The sequence below is a fragment of the Paramormyrops kingsleyae genome, chromosome 9 (assembly GCF_048594095.1).
Source record: "Paramormyrops kingsleyae isolate MSU_618 chromosome 9, PKINGS_0.4, whole genome shotgun sequence".
Lineage (NCBI taxonomy): Eukaryota > Metazoa > Chordata > Actinopteri > Osteoglossiformes > Mormyridae > Paramormyrops > Paramormyrops kingsleyae.
In genome coordinates this window covers 33041883-33063405 of record NC_132805.1, presented here as the reverse complement: position 1 = coordinate 33063405, position 21523 = coordinate 33041883, and the positions used below count along the sequence as shown (strand labels likewise).

The 21523-nt window shown below is 51.8% G+C and overlaps 1 protein-coding gene across 14 annotated transcripts in view; it reads left to right on the top strand.

Annotated features, from left to right (window-relative positions):
* Positions 1–21523, top strand: part of LOC111844242 (intermembrane lipid transfer protein VPS13B) — a 212138-nt gene that overhangs the window by 109310 nt on the left and 81305 nt on the right. For 8 of the 14 annotated variants that reach the window (XM_072716822.1, XM_072716827.1, XM_072716826.1 and 5 more), the window contains 8 exons: positions 1256–1490; positions 2479–2678; positions 7077–7292; positions 10013–10184; positions 11946–12060; positions 14002–14143; positions 15079–15514; positions 15749–15863. In XM_072716822.1, coding sequence (XP_072572923.1) covers positions 1256–1490; positions 2479–2678; positions 7077–7292; positions 10013–10184; positions 11946–12060; positions 14002–14143; positions 15079–15514; positions 15749–15863 — 1631 coding nt within the window. Of the gene's footprint in view, positions 1–1255; positions 1491–2478; positions 2679–7076; positions 7293–10012; positions 10185–11945; positions 12061–13297; positions 13365–14001; positions 14144–15078; positions 15515–15748; positions 15864–21523 lie in introns of all 14 variants that reach the window. The other 6 variants (XM_072716830.1, XM_072716829.1, XM_072716828.1 and 3 more) reach the window with 2 other exon arrangements.

Sequence of the window (21523 nt, the reverse complement as noted above, 5' to 3'; positions counted from 1 at the left end):
GCTGTATTTCATGATAATAAAAAGTGTCTTCTGCGTCCAGTTGGGGTTTGATGAATGCGATCCATGTTCCGCTCTCTGTCACTTCACATCCCAGCAGAGTCCGGGGGGGATGAGCCATGGGCAGATGTTTCTGCCTCTTCTTCCAGGCCTGAAGGTGCCTCCCTCTCTCCTCTGTTCTTTCCTGGAACCGCTCCGTTCCCGCCATGCTCTGATGCCTCTTCCTCTCCCGTGAGGTCTTCCCAGGCCCCGTGTCAGCTGGATTGTCACGTCGAAGGGGTCGGCAGTCACGACGTACGTGGCATCCGATTGTTTTGGACGATGGAAAGCCACTAATAATTTAGCTTGTCAGGCCTGTAACTGAACCTTTAAAGTAGAAACAGGCACCTCCCACAGGTTTGGGTGAGCTGCACTTTTCTGTGGAAAATCCACGCAGATATGCAGTGCACCTCCAAGTTCGTTTTATAAAGCAGGCCAGTGGATGGCAGAGTTTGGTAATTACATGTTCACATTGTGTCGTAGTCACTGGTTGGGGTTGTGCTCGTGTGACAGTGCTGTCGTATGACCCACGGCGCTGTGACCCAAAAAGCTTCCCGCGTCTGTCTGCTTTAACGCTTAACCTCCCCCCTCCCCTTTTAAATACACACATCGGTTGGACGTTGATGGTTTCCCGTGCATGCTCCCTTCTTGAAGAGCCGGAGCCCTACGTGTCGGCGCGTGAAAGTGCTCGGATTTCAAACACGGCTTTGAAGCCTAATGCGTGCGGGAAATGGCCCGAGACAAGCATGTAACGATATATCCTTTGCGATCCGTGATGAAAGTTAGCCAAACAGCCACTTCAGACTGAGGCCGTGCACGTGTGTCAGGTGCGTGTGCGTGTGTGAGCACACGCATCCATGCTGAAGTTCAGATCGGAGGAGCATTATTGAACACATCTGCTGCCATTCGGCTGCACTTCGCCATTATTGGACTGGCGCTTTGCTTATTCTCTGCCCGTCATTTGATCTCTCCTTGCATGGGCAGCTGTTGACGGCCTGCCAAACGGTTGCTCAGTGGCACCATGATTGTATCTCCCCTCCCTTCCTGCTCACCTTCCCGGTGGTCTGTGTTTTTCCTTAAAAGCAGCTCTGGAAGTCGTCTTTCTGAATCCGAGGCTACGTTGTGCAGCAGATTCTCTGTGGCGCTAATCAGGCCATTAATCTTTATGTATCTTGGTTATTTGTTGTTTTTTTGATGTCTCCCCCCAAATGCCCCCCAGGTGGAGCTGCAGTCATGCTGCGTCTTCCTCCCCAACGACAGCCTGCCCTCCCCCAGCACCATCGTGTGTGGCGACATCCCGGGCACGGTGCGGAGCTGGTACCACAGCCAGGCCAGCATGCCCGGCACGGTGGTGGTCTGCCTGCCGCAGGTCAGCGTGCTGAGCTCAGGCCACCGCCACATGGAGCCGCTGCAGGAGGTGCCCTTCGTGGTGCCCCGGCCCATCCTGGAAGAAGGTACCGGGCCCGTCTCCAGCATGTTGTCACCATCCATGTTCGTTTTCTTTGTGCGGTACATGTTTTGGCTCTCGCGTAAATACGTGAATACGTGCCAGCTATGCTCTCCTTTCGTGGGACCCCTACACACTTAAAAAGGTGGACCGTTCCATGCCAATCACACGAGTACATGTGCCATGATAAAACGGGATCAGGTGCAGTCTGTCCAGACCCACCCCTAGTTGAAATAGCCTCTGTTTTACTGTGACATCAGAACTGGACATATAAATCAAAAAAGAAAAGAAAATAAAGGCCAGTTAGATCAGACGACTGTCAGCGCCACCGTAAAAGCGAATGGTCCATGCTCTTAGTCAGACATTCCCCTTCTTTGAAGGCTGTCTAGTCTCTCATGTTTAGCTATGCAGTTCAAAGCATGGAGTGTGTGGGGACAAGGGAAAGGGGTGTCCTCGGTGCCCCCGACTTTGGGAGGTCCTCGGTGCCCCCGACCTTGGGGTGTCCTCAGGGCCCCCAACCTTGGGAGGTCCTCACTGCGATGGGCCGGCCATAGAGTTTAGCAGGCTGGGCGGGCAGCCTGAAGGAACTCGTTCTGCTACTTGTTCCTGATTTGTAATTGGAGTCTCTTCTCTGGCAGAAGCTGGCCCTTCAGTGCTCTAGTGTAGGGCTGTTCAAATCACGGTCCTCAAGGTCCAAGTACTGCTGATTTTCCAAACTTTCCTTTGCCTGTGAGTCAGGTGTGAAGCCATTGGCCAATGAGAATCAGTAAATATTAAACTAACTACCTGGGAAAACTGAAAACACGGCCTGGATTTGGAATCGAGGTCCAGATTTGAAGAGCCCTGCTCTAGTGTGAAGGTCACCTATCCAGCGTCTGTGTTTTGATTTGTCTCGTAGAAAGTTGGAATAATTCAGTGTCTCTCTGAAAATGGACCCGGTGGCATTTTTTTGTAAAGCAGACTCATCAGCTCCCTGTTTGCCTGTGCACCCCTAGGTGACGCCTTCCCCTGGACAGTGACCCTGACGCAGTTCAGTGTGTACACCCTGCTGGGCCAGCAGCGTGCCCTCGGCCTGCTAGAACCCATGGGATGCACCTCCACGCTGGCAGTCACCTCGCACCGCGCCCAGGCCGCCTTCGTCGTCTGCCTGCACGTGGACCTGGAGCCGCTGCACGCCAAGTGCTCCAACCCACAGGTTGGGGCCACACCCTGGTTTACGACTCGCTCGTTCACCAATAAGCGCCATCCTAGGGTGCAACAGCTTGTCCCTTTAGTCCCGTTACCTTCTGCTGAACCGCCACGCCTCTCTTACCATGTCGGATTCCCTAGATTCCTTAGGGCGCCACTATTCCTGAGCTAAATGCATCTCTGCTTTGGGTATTTATGTCGCCCTGGACTCGACGAATAAGAACAACAAGAAATATATAAACCTGTCCAGGGCTGTATAAAGCCGTATTTAATTGTACAGTTATACAGTCTGCAGTAATGTGAGAAAAAAAAGTACAGACAACCATCATTTAAAACGTCGTTTTGAAGCGCCAGTAAATTCTTCCCGTGTCTAATCGCAGCACCTCCACTCCCCCTCTCTGGCTTTTATTGTCCCTCCCCCCGCAGTGGGCCGGTGTGGTCCTATGGTCCCTTTGATGTGATCTCAAATGTTCCAAATGTTCTCTCTCGCCTGTGCTCTTTCCTGGAGTTCCCTAAATACAGCTTAAGATGCACTTTTGGATAATGCGGCAGAATCAGTTGCAGGTGTGCTGCGCAGCCCGCCTGCCTGCATGCCCCCCCCACCCCCCGGGCTAATAACTCGAATGCAGGGTGGGCTGACTCCCGTTTCCCCTCCTCCCCTTGCATCGCTCCCTCATGTGTCCCCTCCCTCTTGGTCCTCAATAACGTTTTACGTGCTTCATTTAATCCGGAGCGGCGTGTGCGGCTTTTGGTCATATGCGCGCGAGAGCATGTGTCTGTCTGTTTCCGCCGCGGCATGCATATGGAGGGAGGCCCCCCCCACCCCCGACCCAGGAACCGGCGACCCTGAAAAACCATACTGCTACTAGCATGAGCCTGCAGCTTGTGCCCTCGGGCCGAGTGTCCCGCTTGGCGAGTGCCCTCGGGCCGAGTGTCCCGCTTGGCGAGTGCCCTCGGGCCGAGTGTCCCGCTTGGCGAGTGCCCTCGGGCAGAGTGTCCCGCTTGGCGAGTGCCCTCGGGCAGAGTGTCCCGCTTGCCGAGTGCCCTCGGGCAGAGTGTCCCGCTTGGCGAGTGCCCTCGGGCAGAGTGTCCCGCTTGGCGAGTGCCCTCGGGCAGAGTGTCCCGCTTGGCGAGTGCCCTCGGGCCGAGTGTCCCGCTTGGCGAGTGCCCCCGTGAGGACGCCTCCCGGGAGCATTAAGGTGGGGGGGGTGCTCTGCTTTGGATGCAATTGCTTTGCCCTTAAAAGGCAGAGGGAGGTGATGTTTAAAAGTGAGAGGGAACAGAGTGCATTGTTGGAAATCCTCTGTGTGATGTCAGACAGCGGGTTTCCCCAGATCATCTGAAGTTCACAAGTGTTTCAACTGGTTAGAGGTCAAAGGTCACCCCCATCCTCCCACCGAGGGCCCCATGATTGGGGACGGTCAGCCCCTCCGTCACTGGAGCGCTGCCCTAAGTTCGGCAGCCCAGCAACATCCGAACGCCAAACCCCCCCAATCCCTGCTGTGTCCTGACACCTGAACCAGCACCCGCCCCCCTGGAAATGGTGACTCAGGCCCTGACTCTCAGAAACACTGTGTGTTGATTGAACGACTCGCTTTGTTTCAGCTTATTCTGTTTGTGGGGGGGGGGGGGGGTCATGCTGAACATCCTTCCTGTGGTCGGAAGATCTGTGTCATGCGGAACTGGGAGACTCAGCCTTCTTGTTTTTGTCCTTTGTGTTGCCTTGGCGATATGGATAATGACATTCTTGGACAGTGTCTTTGTCATATTTTGTTTACGTTGGAAGTTCCCCCCCCCGGCATGGTGGTGTGTGCCCTCTGCCTTTTTCTGGATCTGGGATCATGCCACCGTTCTTCCAGGAGCTGTGGAAGATCGCGGGATGGACCTAGCCACCTGCCACAGCCCCCCCTCCGCCCCCCCCCCCCCCCCCCCCCCAAGTGTCCTCTTGCCCTCCGTCTTAAACGACCTGCTAATTTCCAACAGGAGTACGATGGGCTAATAACAATTAGAGTGCGGCACAGCAGCGCGTAAGAAGTGCTGCCAAGCTGGGAACAGACGGGACCTCCGGCGAGTGACTGCCACACGTGTCGTCCTCGTCGCACCGCCCCACCCCGGCTCACCCCACCCCACACGGGACGTGGAGCTTTGGGGTTACAGGGCATCACCACCTGTGGAGGTCCTCCAGGGGGAATATGAACCAAGAGGCAGCAGGGAGATCTCTCTCCCTCTCTCTCCTTCTCTCCTTCTCTCTGTCCTTTCATTGGTGTCACACATGCACACAAAGACATGCCTTCTGGGTGCTTTCACACACACCCCGAAGACCACCAGCTCTGTACCACAGAACCCCCCCCCCCGTACACACATCACACGCACCCAGAACACCCAAGAGCAACGGTCACAGCGATTGACGCAGAGAGTTTTTAACGCCCCTCCACTGCTGCTCTCTGCCCCCCCCTCCATTTAATTTTTTATGGTTCTCATTTAGGTTTTCATCCGCTGGTGGCTCACATATTTGAACACATGGTCTCATTGCGTTCCCCTCACCGCCTCGGTGCACTTGATCCAGTCCCTCCCCCCCCCCCATGAACCAGGCAAAGACTCCGTGAGCATTTGGGGTGACGGATCCACTGCCCTCCGGTGAGACCGGCGTGGCTGTCTCGGCCCCCCAAGCTTATCAGGACCACCCTGGAACGTGCCGCTGACGTTGACAAGTAACCAGTCAGAACCCCCCCCCCCCCCGCTTTCCATTTTTTATGTTTGAAACCATTTCAAGCTGTTCAAGAAAAAAAAACTGTCAAGTATGTTCTTAAAACATTTAATCTGTGAGCGTGTGAATGTCAGGCGTGGAAATACAGGCGGAGGCGTCGTGTGTGAGCCCCGGGGACCAGCGTGTGTTTATGTGACCTTCGCCATCCTCTTCCTGCGCCTGTAAACGCACAGCGTGAACAAGGCTCCTTTGGAGTACTGCCGAGCTGGTGAATGTGACCTCTGACCTCCAGGAATCGCAGGAGCCGAGCAAGTCGAGGCCATGTTTTGGAATAAAAATGTTTGCCAAGTGAAATATCGTGGAGTAACACGGGGAAGTGCAGCTCCTGAACTCGAGATTCTGTGTCTCATTTTTGCTCAGTTTCTGCAGACGTTTTCAGTGCTCAGTTGATGCTCTTACCCAAAGTGATGTACGATCTTGGGGCCAGAGGGCATGTTCAGCCAACACGCTGTGCTCCCAGTGCTGTGTGGGTTAAGGGCCCCTAGGGTGATGTGATTGCTTTGTTGGCTACAGAATTCAAACCCATGACCTTCTGGATAAGTGGAGAAAGTTATAACGCTCTGAGGCGCCGCCCCACGATGCTCTCAGAAAGGCAGTTATAGGTCAAGCTCAGGGAAAGCCAGGTTCTCTGTAGATCTGTCCAGCCAGGACAACTCCCACCCGCTGATTTCAAGTGAAATGAGAGGAGTGGTCAGGGGATGTAAAGGGTTTGGGAACCACAGGCGGATCTCACTCTGAATTTGCCCCCCCCCCCCCCCCATATCACCCCAACACAATCAGGGACCATGGCCTTCTAGGTCAGGGGCGGGGGGGGTTGAGTATGTTCAGCAGCTGTGTGTCCTGGCAAGTGAGTATCTGTGTTCCCGCCCCCTTCTGGACGCATTCGAAACGGCGCTGTCGCGACCCTCCTCTGATTTACAGTTATTTATGGAAGTGAAGCACACTCGGGCCGGACCCGGTCCAGAGCCGCCGTGCGGGACATTCTGTGGCGCTGGAGCGAAGCATCAGGGGAGATGCAGATGTTGGATCGCGAGCGGCCTGAGCGGGCCAGGCATGAGGTCAGCGCGCAGTCCCGGTCCACTCTGAGCCGGGCCGCAGAAACACGCGCTCTAAAGCCTCCGCTTTATTGTTTCCACAGCGGGTTTCTCATGTTTAGCATGTTTTTGAAGTTCTCCTCCTGTGAGGTTTTTTGTAGCACGTCCTGTTTGCTTTCGGTCAGTCTGAATAAATTCAAAAAAAGAACCTTCGACCTGAAATAACTCATTAATTCCAGTTTGCTGATGGGCAGCCCTTCTGCTTTAGGAACAGTCTGTGACGTTTGGAGCGTCGCCGTCTCCCAAGAGCTCCCACGGTTCTGGATCGTTCAGGTCCAATCCTGCCCCGGGCTGCCTATTTTTTTTTTCCTGTCCCACCAAGGTGGGGGTGTCGTGTAGCTACAGTTCGGCCAAGTGGAATTTAGGTGATGTTTTACGAAGACGTGGCTTTAGTACAGCTTTTGCACCAGCTTTAAACAGAAATGCCCCCCCCCCCTTTGCAAAGCCTCAGTCTGACAGCTATGTCGCTCTGTGTCAGTGCTTCTGTCTATGTGACAGTTTCAGTAGGTAACAGTTAACTCCCCTCCCCTCCCCCCCCCCCCAGGTCCAGCTGCTTTATGAGGTCTTCCAGAGCTGGAGCACCGCCTGGGCCCGTGTGCAGAAGCGAGGCACCCAGCGCCCTGCCCCCTGCTTGCCCGAACCCTCCCCAGGCCCTACACCCGGCCCCGGACCCTCCTCGCCTGTCCGGAGCAGCACTGGCACTGCCCTACCGGACACCAGCACCTGCAGCCCGTCCGCAGACTTCGGCTCCCCAACCGAGGTACGGGTTCCCCTGGCTGGGATCCTCATTCTGAGAAGCGGTACCTCACATGCCGCATCATTTCCTTTGCAGGAGGAACCATATTTAAAATACGGGGGGAGAGAATACATGACTGAATGATGCCACCCAAAGAGGACATATTTGATGAGAGCTTGGATCCCCGTTTGACATTTGGTGGTTTAACTGATACTTCCTTCAGGTAGCAGCAGAAGCTGTAGGGATCACCACCCCCCACCCAAGCCTGTGGCACGGCTGACTCTTAATCACTTTTTACCACCCAGATGTGACTGCGAGGCCTGGGGGTGGGGGGGTGCCCACTTGTCGCTGTTTACTCAAGTGCAAACAGCGGTAGAAGTGTTTAGTCCACGAGGAAGCTGGCTGATTGAGCAGGAATGTGGGAGCTGTTTTCATAAAACACCCTGTGCCCCCCCACCCCCGCCCATGCACCCCTGCCACCCTCGCTCCCTGACACTTCCCAGGCTACCCCCCCCCCCTCCCATTCTGTTTGGGCCGCTCTGATGAGCGAGGACACAAACTGCACAGGGAAAATAAACGGCCATTCGCTGTGGCCTCATGCCATCGCGGTGGAGGAGTTAGCCCATGTGTGGAGGTGTGGGAAATAGCATGCCCCCCCCCCCACCCTTCTGACAGCCCGGGAACATGGTAGAACACCCCCCCCCCCCCCATTCCTATGCACATCTGGATTTCAAGGTCACCCCTTGGGGGGTGGGGCTGGGGTGTGAGCTTGTCTCATAACAGAGGCTGGCTGCACTCAGAGACCCGCTTTGTCACCCACCTTGTAACCCGCTCTGGAGGTGCCTTTAGGATGGGGCGGGTACCATGGAGGTCTGACTCAGGTGGCAGGTGCGAGGGTCACCTTACATAATCAGAGGAAGAGCGGGGTGATACGTTCTCATGGTTAAAGTGTCTCCTTCTGGTTTGCTCTGCGCTCCATCTCCTGGTTTTAATTGTCGTGAAAAATTTAAGCAAAACTACAAAATCATTTTCAATCAGTGAATGAATTACACACTTCTGAAGAGACAGGCATGCACATGCTGCCCTAAAGCATATTAATACTACAAGTAAATGTACTTTGGGTTAATTATAACCATAATGGGTTTATATTCCACTTCCCGGTTGTTTTTGTAAACAATGCTTAGATCCTTAATTAAATTTAATTCGCAAATTAGCTTCAGCCCACAGACTCTTGGGAAATGGCTTCAGCGAAGCTGCGGAGGGTCCCGGCTGGAGATGGCCAGTAACTTTGTTACCACGGTGACACCTGGGGAGCCACGGGGACCGATAAGGGCATAACGTGGCGTGTAATTAGACGTCTGCGGGGTTGTGCTTTGGGTCTGAGACCCCCGTGATGTTTACAGGTTCTCTCTCCCCACGGCAGCTCCTCCAAATTTGTGTTTAGGAAAACGGATCTGCTCTGGGGTGGGGGGGGGGGAGAATGCTGTCATTGGGGAACTGCTGCCAAAACTAGGAATGAGGCATCTTACTCTCATCTTTCATGCTGGGGGGCTGGCATGCATTCTGTGCAGAGAAGCTGGAAGGTTTCTTCCCTTAAATCTGACACGCATCAACTTATCATGAAGCTGGCTGCTTGGGTTCCCCTAGAGGACAGACGGGTAACGTAAGGGATTTAGAGTATTGGAGGCTGCCTCCGAATTCCTGGCTTCCTGAGTTACTGGAGACACGTTTAGCTAACCAGCGCTGATGTCCTCTTGGGTTGGGGGGGGGGGGGGAGTGGGGGGTTCTGCCACTCTGCTACGGAGAGCGGGGCCTCATTCCAGCGTTTCTTTGCATCACTGTTAGTCGTCATTTGCCAGACGCTGTCATCGTTTTTTCTCCTTGCAAGTTTCCTTGTGGGTTTCGTCCTGGGTGTGACGTTAAACTGCATCCGGCCCTGCAAGCGGTCCTCCAACTTGCAGGGAATTTTTGGGGGATTTTGGCGGGATCGGCACATTGTCGGAAGTATTAAAGTTTTTAAAATTAGGTTAAATCGGCAAAAAAGTAAACCATGTCACCTTACTTTGTTTTACCTGCACCGGGGGCGTGTAGGTTCATGAGATCATGAGGTTGCTGGAAAGGGGTGTGTGGTGCTCCTCATATATCAGCTGAAGGACGAAGGTCCAAGTCTTTAGAGTCCTGGTGCTCCCTGTCTTGCTATATGGCTGTGAGACATGGACACTATCCAGCAAACTGAGATGAAGCTGTGTCTCTTCGGGAGAATCCTTGGCTACCTCTGGCTTGACTTTGTGTCGAATGAATGGTTGCTAGAGGAGTCCTGAATGAGGCAGATTACCTGCATTGTGAGGGAGCGTCAGTTATGGCACTATAGCCTTGTGGTGCATTTCCCTGAGGGTGATTAGGCTCACAATACCCTCATTGCTGACGACCCAAGTGGCTGGATCAGGCCAAGGGGACGGCCATGTAACATCTGGCTGCAACAGATGGATGGTGGGACTGGACCGTGTATCTGCCTGGGGGGTCGCTGTCCGGGATCCCAAGGATTTTCGTTCTGTGTTGGGTGCGGCGACACACTGCATCGATGCATGCTCCCCGACTTGACCTGACCTGACCTGGCCTTCCAGGCTCACCCCCCCCATCTTAGAGAGATGTACCGCACGTTGTTCCCCCTCCCTAAGGATACCTGCCCCCCTCCATCAGTTATGTTTTGACTGACAGCTATCCTCTCCCTCTGTCCTTCCCAGGGTGACTCTCTGCCGGCAGGGGATGAATCTCCGTCCCTGGATACAGTCACCCTGGAGCAGAAGACCAGCAGCATCGGTGGGGCCAGTGGGAAGGTCAGCCTGTGGATGCAGTGGATGTTACCAAAGGTCACAGTCAAGCTGTTTGCTCCGGACCCTGCTGCCAAAAGGACAGGTACCTTTACCCCGCGCCTCCTATTGCACGTCCCTCCACGATGTGACAGCCTGTAGCTCAACAGGTTAGGGAACTGTGTCCTGGAGTTTGTGATGAGCAGAATAATGTCAGCTTTGGGTCCTTGAGCAAGGCCTCAACTTCACTGGGGACACTGTGCTTCACTGGGGACACTGAGCTTCACTGGGGACACTGGCTGCCCCTGCTCTCCCATTCTGAGCTTCACTGGGGACACTGGCTGCCCCTGCTCTCCCATTCTGAGCTTCACTGGGGACACTGAGCTTCACTGGGGACACTGGCTGCCCCTGCTCTCCCATTCTGAGCTTCACTGGGGACACTGAGCTTCACTGGGGACACTGAGCTTCACTGGGGACACTGGCTGCCCCTGCTCTCCCATTCTGAGCTTCAGTCACTCGTATGTCGCTTAGTGCAAAAACGAAATAAGTAAATGTAAATGCTAAACAGCCTGAAGGAACCTGGCGCGTTATTTTAATTGGCAAATAACTACATGACACTTATTAAACAAGTAATATATAAACAGTACACAGATGAGTGCAGATGAGGGCTGGCAATAAAAGACAAAAGGCGTCTGCAAGTGCAGCGTTGCACATTAGTGCAAGCGGTGTAGAACGACGCTATAACAGTGCTGTGGGACCTGCGACTCTTAAGACATCGTGTGATGTGCAGGTGCATGTGGTCTGTATTTAACTGCTGAAGATGTAGGCAGCTTGGGTGAATGTGGTCGTCGGTGTTCGGCGATGCTGCAGAACCTCCCACCGGCCAGCAGGGGGAGAGCAGCTTGTGGCTGGGGAGACCCACCCCGAACTGCCGGTCCTCAGCTGACTGATGGCTGCGTTGAAAAGCGGACTTCACCTTTAATTGCTCTCTGTAATATTTAGCATCTGCGCGGCCAGATCCCAGAGCTTAAGTGCTTTGTGTATCGCTGGCCAGGGCCATGTTTTGATTTAGTAGCATCCTAAAGGGGCATTATGCTGAATCTCCCCTAATACCTGCCATGTGAGCAGCTAGGTAGGGCTACTGCAGCTGCAGCCAGCCGCCTGTTAGCTGTTTATCCACGTAATGTCTCAGAATCTCTGGGGGGGTGGGGGGCTGAGGCCTGACAACCTGCCATGTCGCCTTCTGATTTTCAGTGCAATAATGGCATGAATGATGTAATGTTTAAACCGTTATGGATGGGGGTCAATCTTCGCCACGCGCCTTTTCCTTAAGTGTCCGGCTTCCAATCGGAATGCTTTACATGGGGGGTAGCTGTTGGCACGGGAAGAACCAGTGTAGCTGTACCAGAATGTGGAAAATCTGATTTCTTGTAGCCTGGGGTCAAAATGTCCCAATGTTTCCAAGTGACGTTAACTTAACCTGTGTTCTGTATAAATGCTTTGTAAGTAGAGCAGTCTGTCTGTCAGTAGGTAAACTTGATTATTTGTGTTGCTGTATTAGGCCCTGGAATAAGGTGTATCACGTCACTATGACTCTCTGGTGTTTGATCCCTGTCTCCATGGTAATTAGTGTGTTCTTCATTGAGGGTGTTCACTGCATTTCTGTAGTGCTATCCAGTGTTGTTAGGGAGTGTTGTTTTTGGGACAGGAAACAGGAAGTGTGCATTACATTTCAATGTCAGCGGGGTGCTTGTCTCCCCCCACTTTGCTTTTTGTGACATCCTGAGCCCCCTCCTGCCCCCTCCTCCCTTCAAGTTGGTATTCCCTTTGGCCACCATAGTCTCAGTGGGTCCTTCCCTCTTTGCAGAGATCTGTGTCATCACCGAGCTGGAAGATCTCAGTGCCTCTGTGGACGTGCAGGATGTTTACACCAAGATCAAGTGTAAAGTGGGCAGCCTGAACATTGACCACTACAGGAACAGGTACAGGAGGGTGTTTGGGAGCCAGCTCGCCCCCTCATGGCCAGCGTCTGCAGGCGCAGCCTTAAAGGCACGAGCTGAAGGCAGGAGGCAAACGCTGAGGAGTTTCTGTCAAAATGGCATCCTCCCAGCTCTCTGTTATTACTCTGTTTCGGTATTTAAGTCTAGTATAGGACCCTGAATAAACATCCATATGAATGACTTTAGTATAATGCAAAGGTTTGTGTACACTTTCTGCAAACTAGGATTTTTCATTGTGTTTTATATCTCAAATTTCTGTTTTTGGAATTGAAAACAAACATATTACAGTCCTCAAAACAAATCACAATAATAACTCCCGAAGTAGCGTTCAAGAAAATCTTAGATTCGTTAAAATGGCCAGCCGTTGTCTCCGGCAGACACTCACCTTTCTTCCCAGTTCTTCTGCAGCAGATCCCAGAGACTCAGGGTCTAGCAGCTTTAATGGGAGGTCTGCAGACTGGCCGGTTCTTTAGTTTGAGTTGTCCTTGACCATGAGGTGTGTTTTGGTGAAGGATGAAAGGCTGTCTAATCTCGATTGACAGGTCAGGTACCCCTGGCATCGACCATCACTGTTCCAAGCAGCAGTTTTCAAACTTTTGACTGGTTGTGTATATATACCCAGAAAGTGCTGAATCATTGTATGGAAACCACTGCAGAAATGCCAGGGGCAGCATGTGGATATTATTGTATGAAAACAACCTGGGGCTTATCATAGCAAACATCTAATGGCTGTAATGGAAACCCAACTGGAGGGCAGGTCATTGAGTCAATAAGACTCAGTAGGGTGCTGTGTCTTACAGCCCTTGTGCTCAGCAGGATGTGTGCTGAGATGAATATTGACTTGTCCGCAGAGGTGTGTATGTTTTTAACAATTCTGATTTTACAGGTACTATGGGATGATGCACAATAAGCTCAGTGGAGACCGTCGTCTGCACGAAAAGATCACTCTTTCTTATTATTTAACATTCCTGTATTAACTGAATAAACAAACACGTGGTCATTATGAATAATAGTTAAAGTTTAACTTTCCCCTATACCACCATCCTACAATGTAGCTGTGTTCAGCCCTAGGTCTGGGGGGGGGGGAGCATGGTGTGTAGGTGCCTCAACACCAGCCTCAAGACAGGTTATTGTAACACTTAGCCTCCGGCAGGCCCACAGTTGAGTCTTTGACGGATTGCGTAGATGAGATAGACAGGATGGCCCTTGTATCTTCCAGGCCGGGTGAGGGCTGGCATACTGGCCGTTTTGAAGGAGTCATTCTGCAGTGCAAGGAGAAAGCAGCGGTGAGGCCTTAGAGACGACTTCCTTCCTCTGCCTGGGCCGCTTTACCTCATACTGAGGAGAACTGGGGAAGCTGACCAGCAGGAGGCACTGTGGGCTCAAAACAGTGGGTTGGGGGGGGGGGGGGGGGGTTATTAAGGAGCCAAGATTCGCCCTACTCCTGACAGGCTGCGGATGAGAGGGGGGGCATTCGAAGGAAAGCAGTCTGCACGCTAAAATTCTGACTGTGTCTCCTGCCTACTGAGACCAGTACAGTTTCCCCAGTCCTCCCAGAAGCCTTGATTGCTGACGTATCTAAGGAAATCAGGTAGAAAGCAGGAGCCCATGATACTGACCCCCCCCCACCCCCCATACACCACTTCTGGCTGGTGGGTGGTGCAGGTCTCTGTGATGGCCCCCCCCTCCCGACTCACCCCGTGGGCTTCCTGGGCTTATGACTGCTATGGAGACGTGCTAAAGCTAAGCTAACAGTATTAGCTCAGCCTACGGCAATCATCACCTCCTGTTACAGCTGCTTACAGCTGTGTCAGTCTCTCTCTATGTTTTTTGTATTGATTTTGCTAAAAAAAAATCAACACAAATCTCTTTCAGTTCCAAGCTTATTGCCTTCTCTTTCCTTTGCCCCCCGCCCCACCCCAGCCCGGATGATGGGCCACGTAGCCCGGGCCGCTGCGGAGGGGTGCTCCTCTCTTGTACTGACAAGCTGAACAGACGTACTGTGCTGGTTCGACCCGTCAGCAAGCAGGACCCTTTCAGCCGGTTCTTTGGCTTTTTTCCTCCTGTAAGAATCTCGCTTTTACACGTCCAACACGCGTGAGCTGCCGTTAACCGCCATCAGAAGGACACAAAAAGGTCCCCACGGGGTTTCTCTCTGGATTCAGAAGCTGATTGGTCCATTTTTGGAGGCCCATCCACTTAATTTCCTTTGATTTGGTAACATTCTTGATCTGCCCTCATCACTGTGGTAGCACAGTGAGTCTCCAAAATCTGTTTTTGTTTAGCTCTGCTTGGCCCGATGGTTCAGCGGACCTCTGGAAGTACCGTGCGAGACAGGGTGGCTGTGCCCAGCTCAACCTGCTATTCAGACCTGGTGTCCGGGGCAGAATATCCATCCAAGTCATGGACGCAGGGGCACCGTAAAGGGGGTGGTAGCTGGGACGATTCCCTGAAGGGGCCCTAAATTTTTTCAAACATAATTGGATTGGTCTGGGTTGGGGGCCATAATCTCTAGCAGCACCCCTGCATAGATGTAGGTGCTATTTGCTCCTGAGCAGCTGTTGCTTGTGTTAGCGGGAGTTCACGCAGACCTAACCTGTTAGCTGCCATTGTTTGGCCTATTTTGTTGTTCCTTTTACCTCCCTTAAGCGTCTTGTCTCTTCTGATTGCATTGATTTTTACTGGGATGGCTTTTCTCCTGAATTGCGGTATGACTGGCTATAACCAGCTGTGCCAGAAAAGCACGTAATTAACAGAGCTCACAGGATACCCAGCGGTCACTGAACAGGACCTGGCGGGACCTTTGTGTTTAATGCCCCCGATCTTGTTCCCTGTGTTTTGGGAAGACGGCCTCTGGGTGTCCTGTAAGATGCATGCAGTTTAACCACGTAGGTCCGCTTTGAGCTTCAGCTAGCTAACAGAACCGCTCTGGTCCACTTGGAGCCCACGCAGACCCGTTCATCAGCTTCTACATTTTTCTCCCCCCCCCGCTGCTGCTAGCAGACAGCCGCCAAAGCTCTGGAAATATCTCATCAGCAGCATGGCTTCTTGTCCGTCACCTACACCCAAGCGGTCACCAAGAACGTGCGGCACAAGTTGACGTCGCGGCCGGAGCGAGGAGGGGGCCCCCGCGGCGGGGCGCCTCGGCTCACGGAGGGCCTGGCCGACGGCTCGCCCCAGTACCTGCGCGAGATCCTGCTGTCGGTGCAGCCCTTCGATGTGGTGCTCTCCTGCCCCCTGCTGGTCACCGCCAGCAGTGTCTTTCGGGTTATTCCACCACGGAACCGACGACATTGCCGAGAGGCGGGGCGGTCGGCGGCCGGCCAGCCAATGCGCAGCCGGGCACTGACATCCAGCAGCCTGCCGCTCATCTACGTCAACACCAGCATCATCCGTATCTTCTGCCCCATGCCCCAGGACACATCGCCATCAGCAGGTGAGGGAGATCACCTTTCTTCCAACATGAGTTCATTTTATGATATATGATTTTAAAAAAAAAAAGGTTAATATGTTATAATTTAGGTAGCGATTTTACCATGGATGGATTTTACCGTGGGGGATTCGATCCCCACACCACCACATCACACCTGGTAGCTGGAGTCCTTAAGCTCTCAGCTGCATCGTGCAACCCCCCCACACACATACACACACCCCCTCTGTGTCAATGCAGACTCTATGTTGAAGAAGGAGGAGGACACCCTGGTGCTGAAGATCGGCTCCGTCAGCGTGGCCCCGCAGGCCGACAACCCGCTGAGCAGAACAGTACTGCGCAAGGATGTATACCAGTAAGTCAACCCCCCTCCACCGCTCCCCCACTACTCTAGTGGGGGTCATACTTGCAGAACTTCTGCTATTTTTAGATCTAAGAGGACCACAGCCTGTGTTAAAAAACGACACTCAAAATTTGTCTGGCTATGTGAGCGGCCGGGGGTGGAGGTGACTCCTTTTATTTCCACGAGCGGGCATGGCGGTCGGGGGGGGGGGGTTAGTGTAGCGTAGCCGTCCCCCCAGCCCTCCCCAATGGCGGCGCCACGGTGCGATCGGGCCCCCCAGCAGCAGCAGAGAGCTCTGACTGACATCTTAGGCAGGCACCTGAAACCCAAGACCGTTGATGCAGCCCCCAGTGCCATGTGGATCAAAGCTGAGAAGGAAAGCAAACTTCTGAGATCTTTGGGGGGGGTGGGACGGGGGCTTGGGGGGGGGGGGCGGCTCAGGGTAAACACATTTTCTGCACGGCCCAGAGGGTCTGGATTGTGTCATGGCTGCTTCGGAAACCGCAGCAGTCTTGGCCAGGCAGAGGCAGCCGTGTGCCGTGTGGTGTACAGCGGGGTGGGGGGGGGGGAGCCTGATTGGAGCCTGGGGAAGATAAGGTGCCCCCCACCGACTTGAGATCATATAAACACTGGAGTTATGGAGATTGGAGTTATGGAGACAGGTTGCAGAGTGACCCCTAGTTCTGTCTGAATGAAAGGCTCTGTGACAATGCGAGGCGGCTCAGGTCCACCTTGAAATATAGCAAAGTCCAGTACAAGACACGCGTGACAGCAGCTGCAGGAATGGCATCATTAAAGAGCTTGTAATGTATTACAGGACTGTTAGAGACTCACAGCCGAAGACATTAAATATGCTATTAAATATTACAATATGGTGTCTGCTAAAGAGATCGTCAGATTCTTTGATGCAGGGAGAGTGTACTGTGTATGCAGTCTCTGTGTAAAGCTCGAGGCTTTCTACTGACCCTGCTTTCAGAGCCAGATTGTACAAAGAGCTAAAATCCCAAAGGTATGGATGTTGTACAAGGTTTGTCTTGTATTTAGTTTGTTTATAACGTCATTTAGAATGTGAATTATTAGCACTTTATTTGAATTACGAAAAAACTTCTAAACAAATTGTCATCAGACTAATACATGTCAGCTAATCGACTGCTTTTGGAGCTAAATTTGAGGGATCCAGCCCAATGTTGGTCCCTTATTTAAATGGTCCTGCCCATAGAGGCCCCCTTATTTAAATGGTCTCACCCATAGAGGGCCCCTTATTTAAATGGCCCCGCCTTTAAAGGGCCCATTATTTAAATGGTCCTGCCCATAGAGGGCCCCTTATTTAAATGGTCCCACCCTTAAAGGGCCCCTTATTTAAATGGTCCCGCCCATAGAGGGCCCCTTATTTAAATGGCCCAGCCCACAGAGGGCCCATTATTTAAATGGTCCTGCCCATAGAGGGCCCCTTATTTAAATGGTCTCACCCATAGAGGGTCCCTTATTTAAATGGCCCCACCCTTAAAGGGCCCCTTATTTAAATGGTCCTGCCCATAGAGGGGCCCTTATTTAAATGGACTCACCCTGATAGGGCCCCTTATTTAAATGGCCCTGCCCATAGAGGGCCCCTTATTTAAATGGTCTCACCCATAAACGGCCCCTTATTTAAATGGCCCCGCCCACAGAGGGCCCCTTATTTAAATGGCCCCGCCCACAGAGGGTCCCACCCACTCATGACCCTCCGCACAGGGGATCCCATGGATGCTTCAGTGTTACATTGGGTTACTTTAAGGGATCACCTTAAGCTTCCGTTCATCTTATTTGCCTGTGAGGTGCCTTCTAGAAGGTTGCCTTGCCAGTTTAACTGGAACGGTTCCAGGTCCAGGTGGTAGGATTCAACCGCAGCCATCCTAAGTCACATGGCTGCTTCCATGGGCACCTATCAGGTGACGGAAAGCGATGATCATCGATTTTTACAGAGCGATTGTAAAAGCGAGCTAATAAAGCTAATAAAATGCCAGTAGCCGTACTCAGGTCTGTTTGTTTATCCATTAATTCAGCCCTTGTTATAACTAGATGACTGCTTTTAGGGTCTGGTATCTTATGTATTACTCAAGGTGATTTACAGAATGAGAATGGAAATGGTGTGAATGTGACATCGTACTTCACTCTCAGCATAGCTGTAGACCGAGTGTCTGCAAGGCTGATCCGTCCAGGGGAGCTCATGGGGGGGCCTGAGGAGTTTGGCCCTGGGCACCGAATCCGGCCCTGTCGGGTCAAAGAGGGAGGAGGAGACATTTTCCAGGCCGAGGGGCTGGTGTCGGGGCCCATGTTTCCATGGCAATCATAGAGGGCAATAGCAGCTTATGATGGGAAGGGTCCCCGCAGTGTCATCTGTGAGGGTGGGGGGGGGGGGGGGGGGGGGGGGTCCTCACTCGGAATCTCCCACTGCAAGGCCGCTGTCGATTTACACAGCTGAGATCACTTTCCCTTGACTTGAAAAGGGCACACCCCTGCCCCCCCCCAGCGCGTTTCAGCACCACCCGGGGAATGTCCAGCATGCCTTCAGCCCCAGCTTTCTTGTGGTTAATGCTCTTTGTAAAATCTCACAGATCCCCCCCCCCCCCCCCTTTTTCCAGTGAGATCTCGCTCATGGAACACTGAATTGAAAGCTTCTTGTAAGCGGGGGAGTTTGCTAAAAAGGCCCACTTTGCTCTAATTCAGTACAAATGGCTGGGAATGTTTGTCTCTTTAAGGACTTGGGGGGTGTGTGGGGTGCCTTTCTTTAAAGGAGGCATGTAAAAGTCAATGTTTTTACATGTGAAACAGTTTGAAATAACCAGCAGACTTCTCCGCGTCCGATTTTATAACACACAGAAAATGTGTACACTTTCCCAACTCTCTGCTAATCTAGCGTGGCATGCGGTAAGGCCGAATCCTGACAGGAAATACATTTGTTCAGGAATACTGTATTACAGTCTTTATTTATTATGATTACCACCTTATTGCTGTCTTTCATGTCTGTATCAAAGGCTGGGCTAGACTGGTTAAATTCATATGAAATGTATCACCCCCCCACCCCCCACCCAGGCTAATGTAGTTTTGACATCTTCTGGCAGTTATCTGAAGTTCCTCCCTGCTCTAAACTCCTGTGACACACACGTGCAGAAGATTCTCAGGGACCCCCGTCACTCCTGCTCAGATTCCTGGTTTTCCACGGACTTCAGGACTGTCGGGAAGCTGCCGAGAGGCTGTTCGTTGTGAGGCTGGATGGAAAAGAAATGCTAATGTAGAGTTCTGGGCCCAGTGGGGCCCAGAGATCCAAAGCTGAATGTGTATGGTAGGTGGCAGGTAGGGAAATGTAGACAGAGAGGATTTCCCCTGTCCTCCTGCAGAGCTGGGCGGGCTGGCGGCATCCATCTTGCAGCCGGGTAACGGGTGGTGTTGAGCATCCCTGTGTACAGCCTTTCTGATGTTCAGACTGATCCATCAGGAAGCCCCGCTCGCCCCCCCCCAACCCTCCACACTGGCAGTGTCACATTCAACTGCCGAAATGTGGATCTTACAGCAATCGAGGATCTCGTCCTCGTGCTTCTCCGGTGGCCGCTCCAGCGGTGATGCAAAGTAAATATTAAGGAAAGCAGACGGTCATTTTGTAGGCAGACTTTTACCATTTTCTACGAGGCAGGCAGCAGCACCATCTTTTTGGCTGGTTTGGGGTCTGGGCTGGCTTCCACCCCCAAAACGACCTGTCTTTACTTTTTGTCAAATTGGCAAATTAGTTTTGATCTGTATTTACTGTGTTCTGCGGGGCTTGCCAGGGCCAAGCAGTGGAGGGAATATTGTAAATGACTCAGCATTCCCTTGTATTTTTAAAAAATTAGCCTTGTGTACATTGACAAATAAAGACAATATTGGCAGTTTACGAGTCGCCCAACGCACGCTGACCTGGGATCTTGGCTTCCTTGTGCGGGTCGGAGGAACGAACGCTTCTGTCCTGCTGCCGCTGCTGTTGGCACATGCCAGGATGTGTCGGGTGGGGGGGGGGGGGGCTTTCAGGGACTGTTGAGTGTGCGTCTGTAAATTGGTTGTGGGTTTTTTTGTTTTTTTTTTTCCTCTCGGAGGTTTTTCAGTCATGTAATTAGAGTTGTATACTGTCCATGACCCGACACCAGCTTTGTTTGACAGTTTAATTTCCTGGATAATTTAGCTTAATTGCTGTTTTTGAAGCAACCAGAGATGTTCTAAGGTGAGTGGCATGGAGAAATTTCTATCCATATATATGTGTATATACACACACAATTGCATTGATAGCTCAGTCACCTCATTAGTCCAAACATTAAGATCCCTTCTTCTCTAATATGTGTGTGTTACAGTGTCCTGCCCTCAGAGCTGAACATTAGTAATGAATAAGCTGCTAAAATTTGACCAGTCTGGGCAGCATTGACGTTTTTTCAATTCAACTGCATTTTATTTTCAGATATTTGTTTCCCAGCTTGAGAAGTAGGTATCAGTGATTGCCATTTAGTTAATGAAATGAAATTAAATGAAAAAAATGAAATGATCTTGGGTTTTTCTCCACTGTTTTACATCTCAGTGTTATACCTCAGCTAAATTTTACGCTGATACGAATAGCCTCAGTAGGGTCCTTATTGAAACTACGCTTAAATCACTCTTTATGGCAAACCGTCATGTCGGAGTCATCAAGTGCTATTACCTCTGGTTTGGTTAAATCATACCGTTTTTCTCCCGTGTCGTTTTGCACGCAGGAAGAGGGTCATTTTTCTGTTTCCACCATTTAAAGCGCTGGAACATGATAGCGGGAAAGCAAAGGTGGTGACTTTTGGGAAAGAACGTGCTTACAGGACAAATGATGATATTTCCTAAAACACGAATCTTTTATGACCCCAAGGAAGCCCCAGATGTCCTTGATGCAGGCGAATGATTCGAATTTCTGCACCCGTGCTCCTAAATCAACCTTATAAGAATGCCGCGCCCCAGCTCGCACTCTCTCTCTGGTATTAATCGGGGAGAAGGCAGAAAATAACCCAGAGAGTTCAGGGTCAGCCAGAACAAACATTGTTTTTGTCAGTCAGCAAATGAAACACCTGGATTTTGTAACCGAAAGAGATATTTTACGTTACCGTGACACAGAGGATTAATGCAAGATAAAATTGTTTTAAAAATGTGACTGCTGTTACCAGAGTAAATCAAACATCCGCTTTATTAATTTCTGAAGAATTTATGTCCTGACTCGGATGGCCGAGCTGATGTGGTGGATTGTATTTGGACCGGTCTCATGTACAAATAGTTTGAGACAAGTTGTTGTAATGGAGTAGGGAAGTCATTGCTCCTCTCTGGGGTATCACTGCATATGTGCGGTTGGTTTTTATTTTTTTTTCCATTACAGTTTCATAAGAGACTCATTCGTCGTCATTTTTATCTCCGATAGATATTAGTGCCTCACATCTGGTGTGTGTGTGTTGCAGAAGGTGTGTTTTAAACAGATTTCCTGGAACAGAAGAAAATGTCACGTTTGTGTCATTAGAGAGAGTTTATTTTCTATTTCCCTAAAAAGATGTGGGAGTGGATGGATTTGCAGGCAGGACAGTGTGAGTAAGAGGAGAGCGCTCGGCGGGTGGGGGCGACGGGGGGAGGAGAGGCACATGTGCGTAATGTGGATAGCCCCC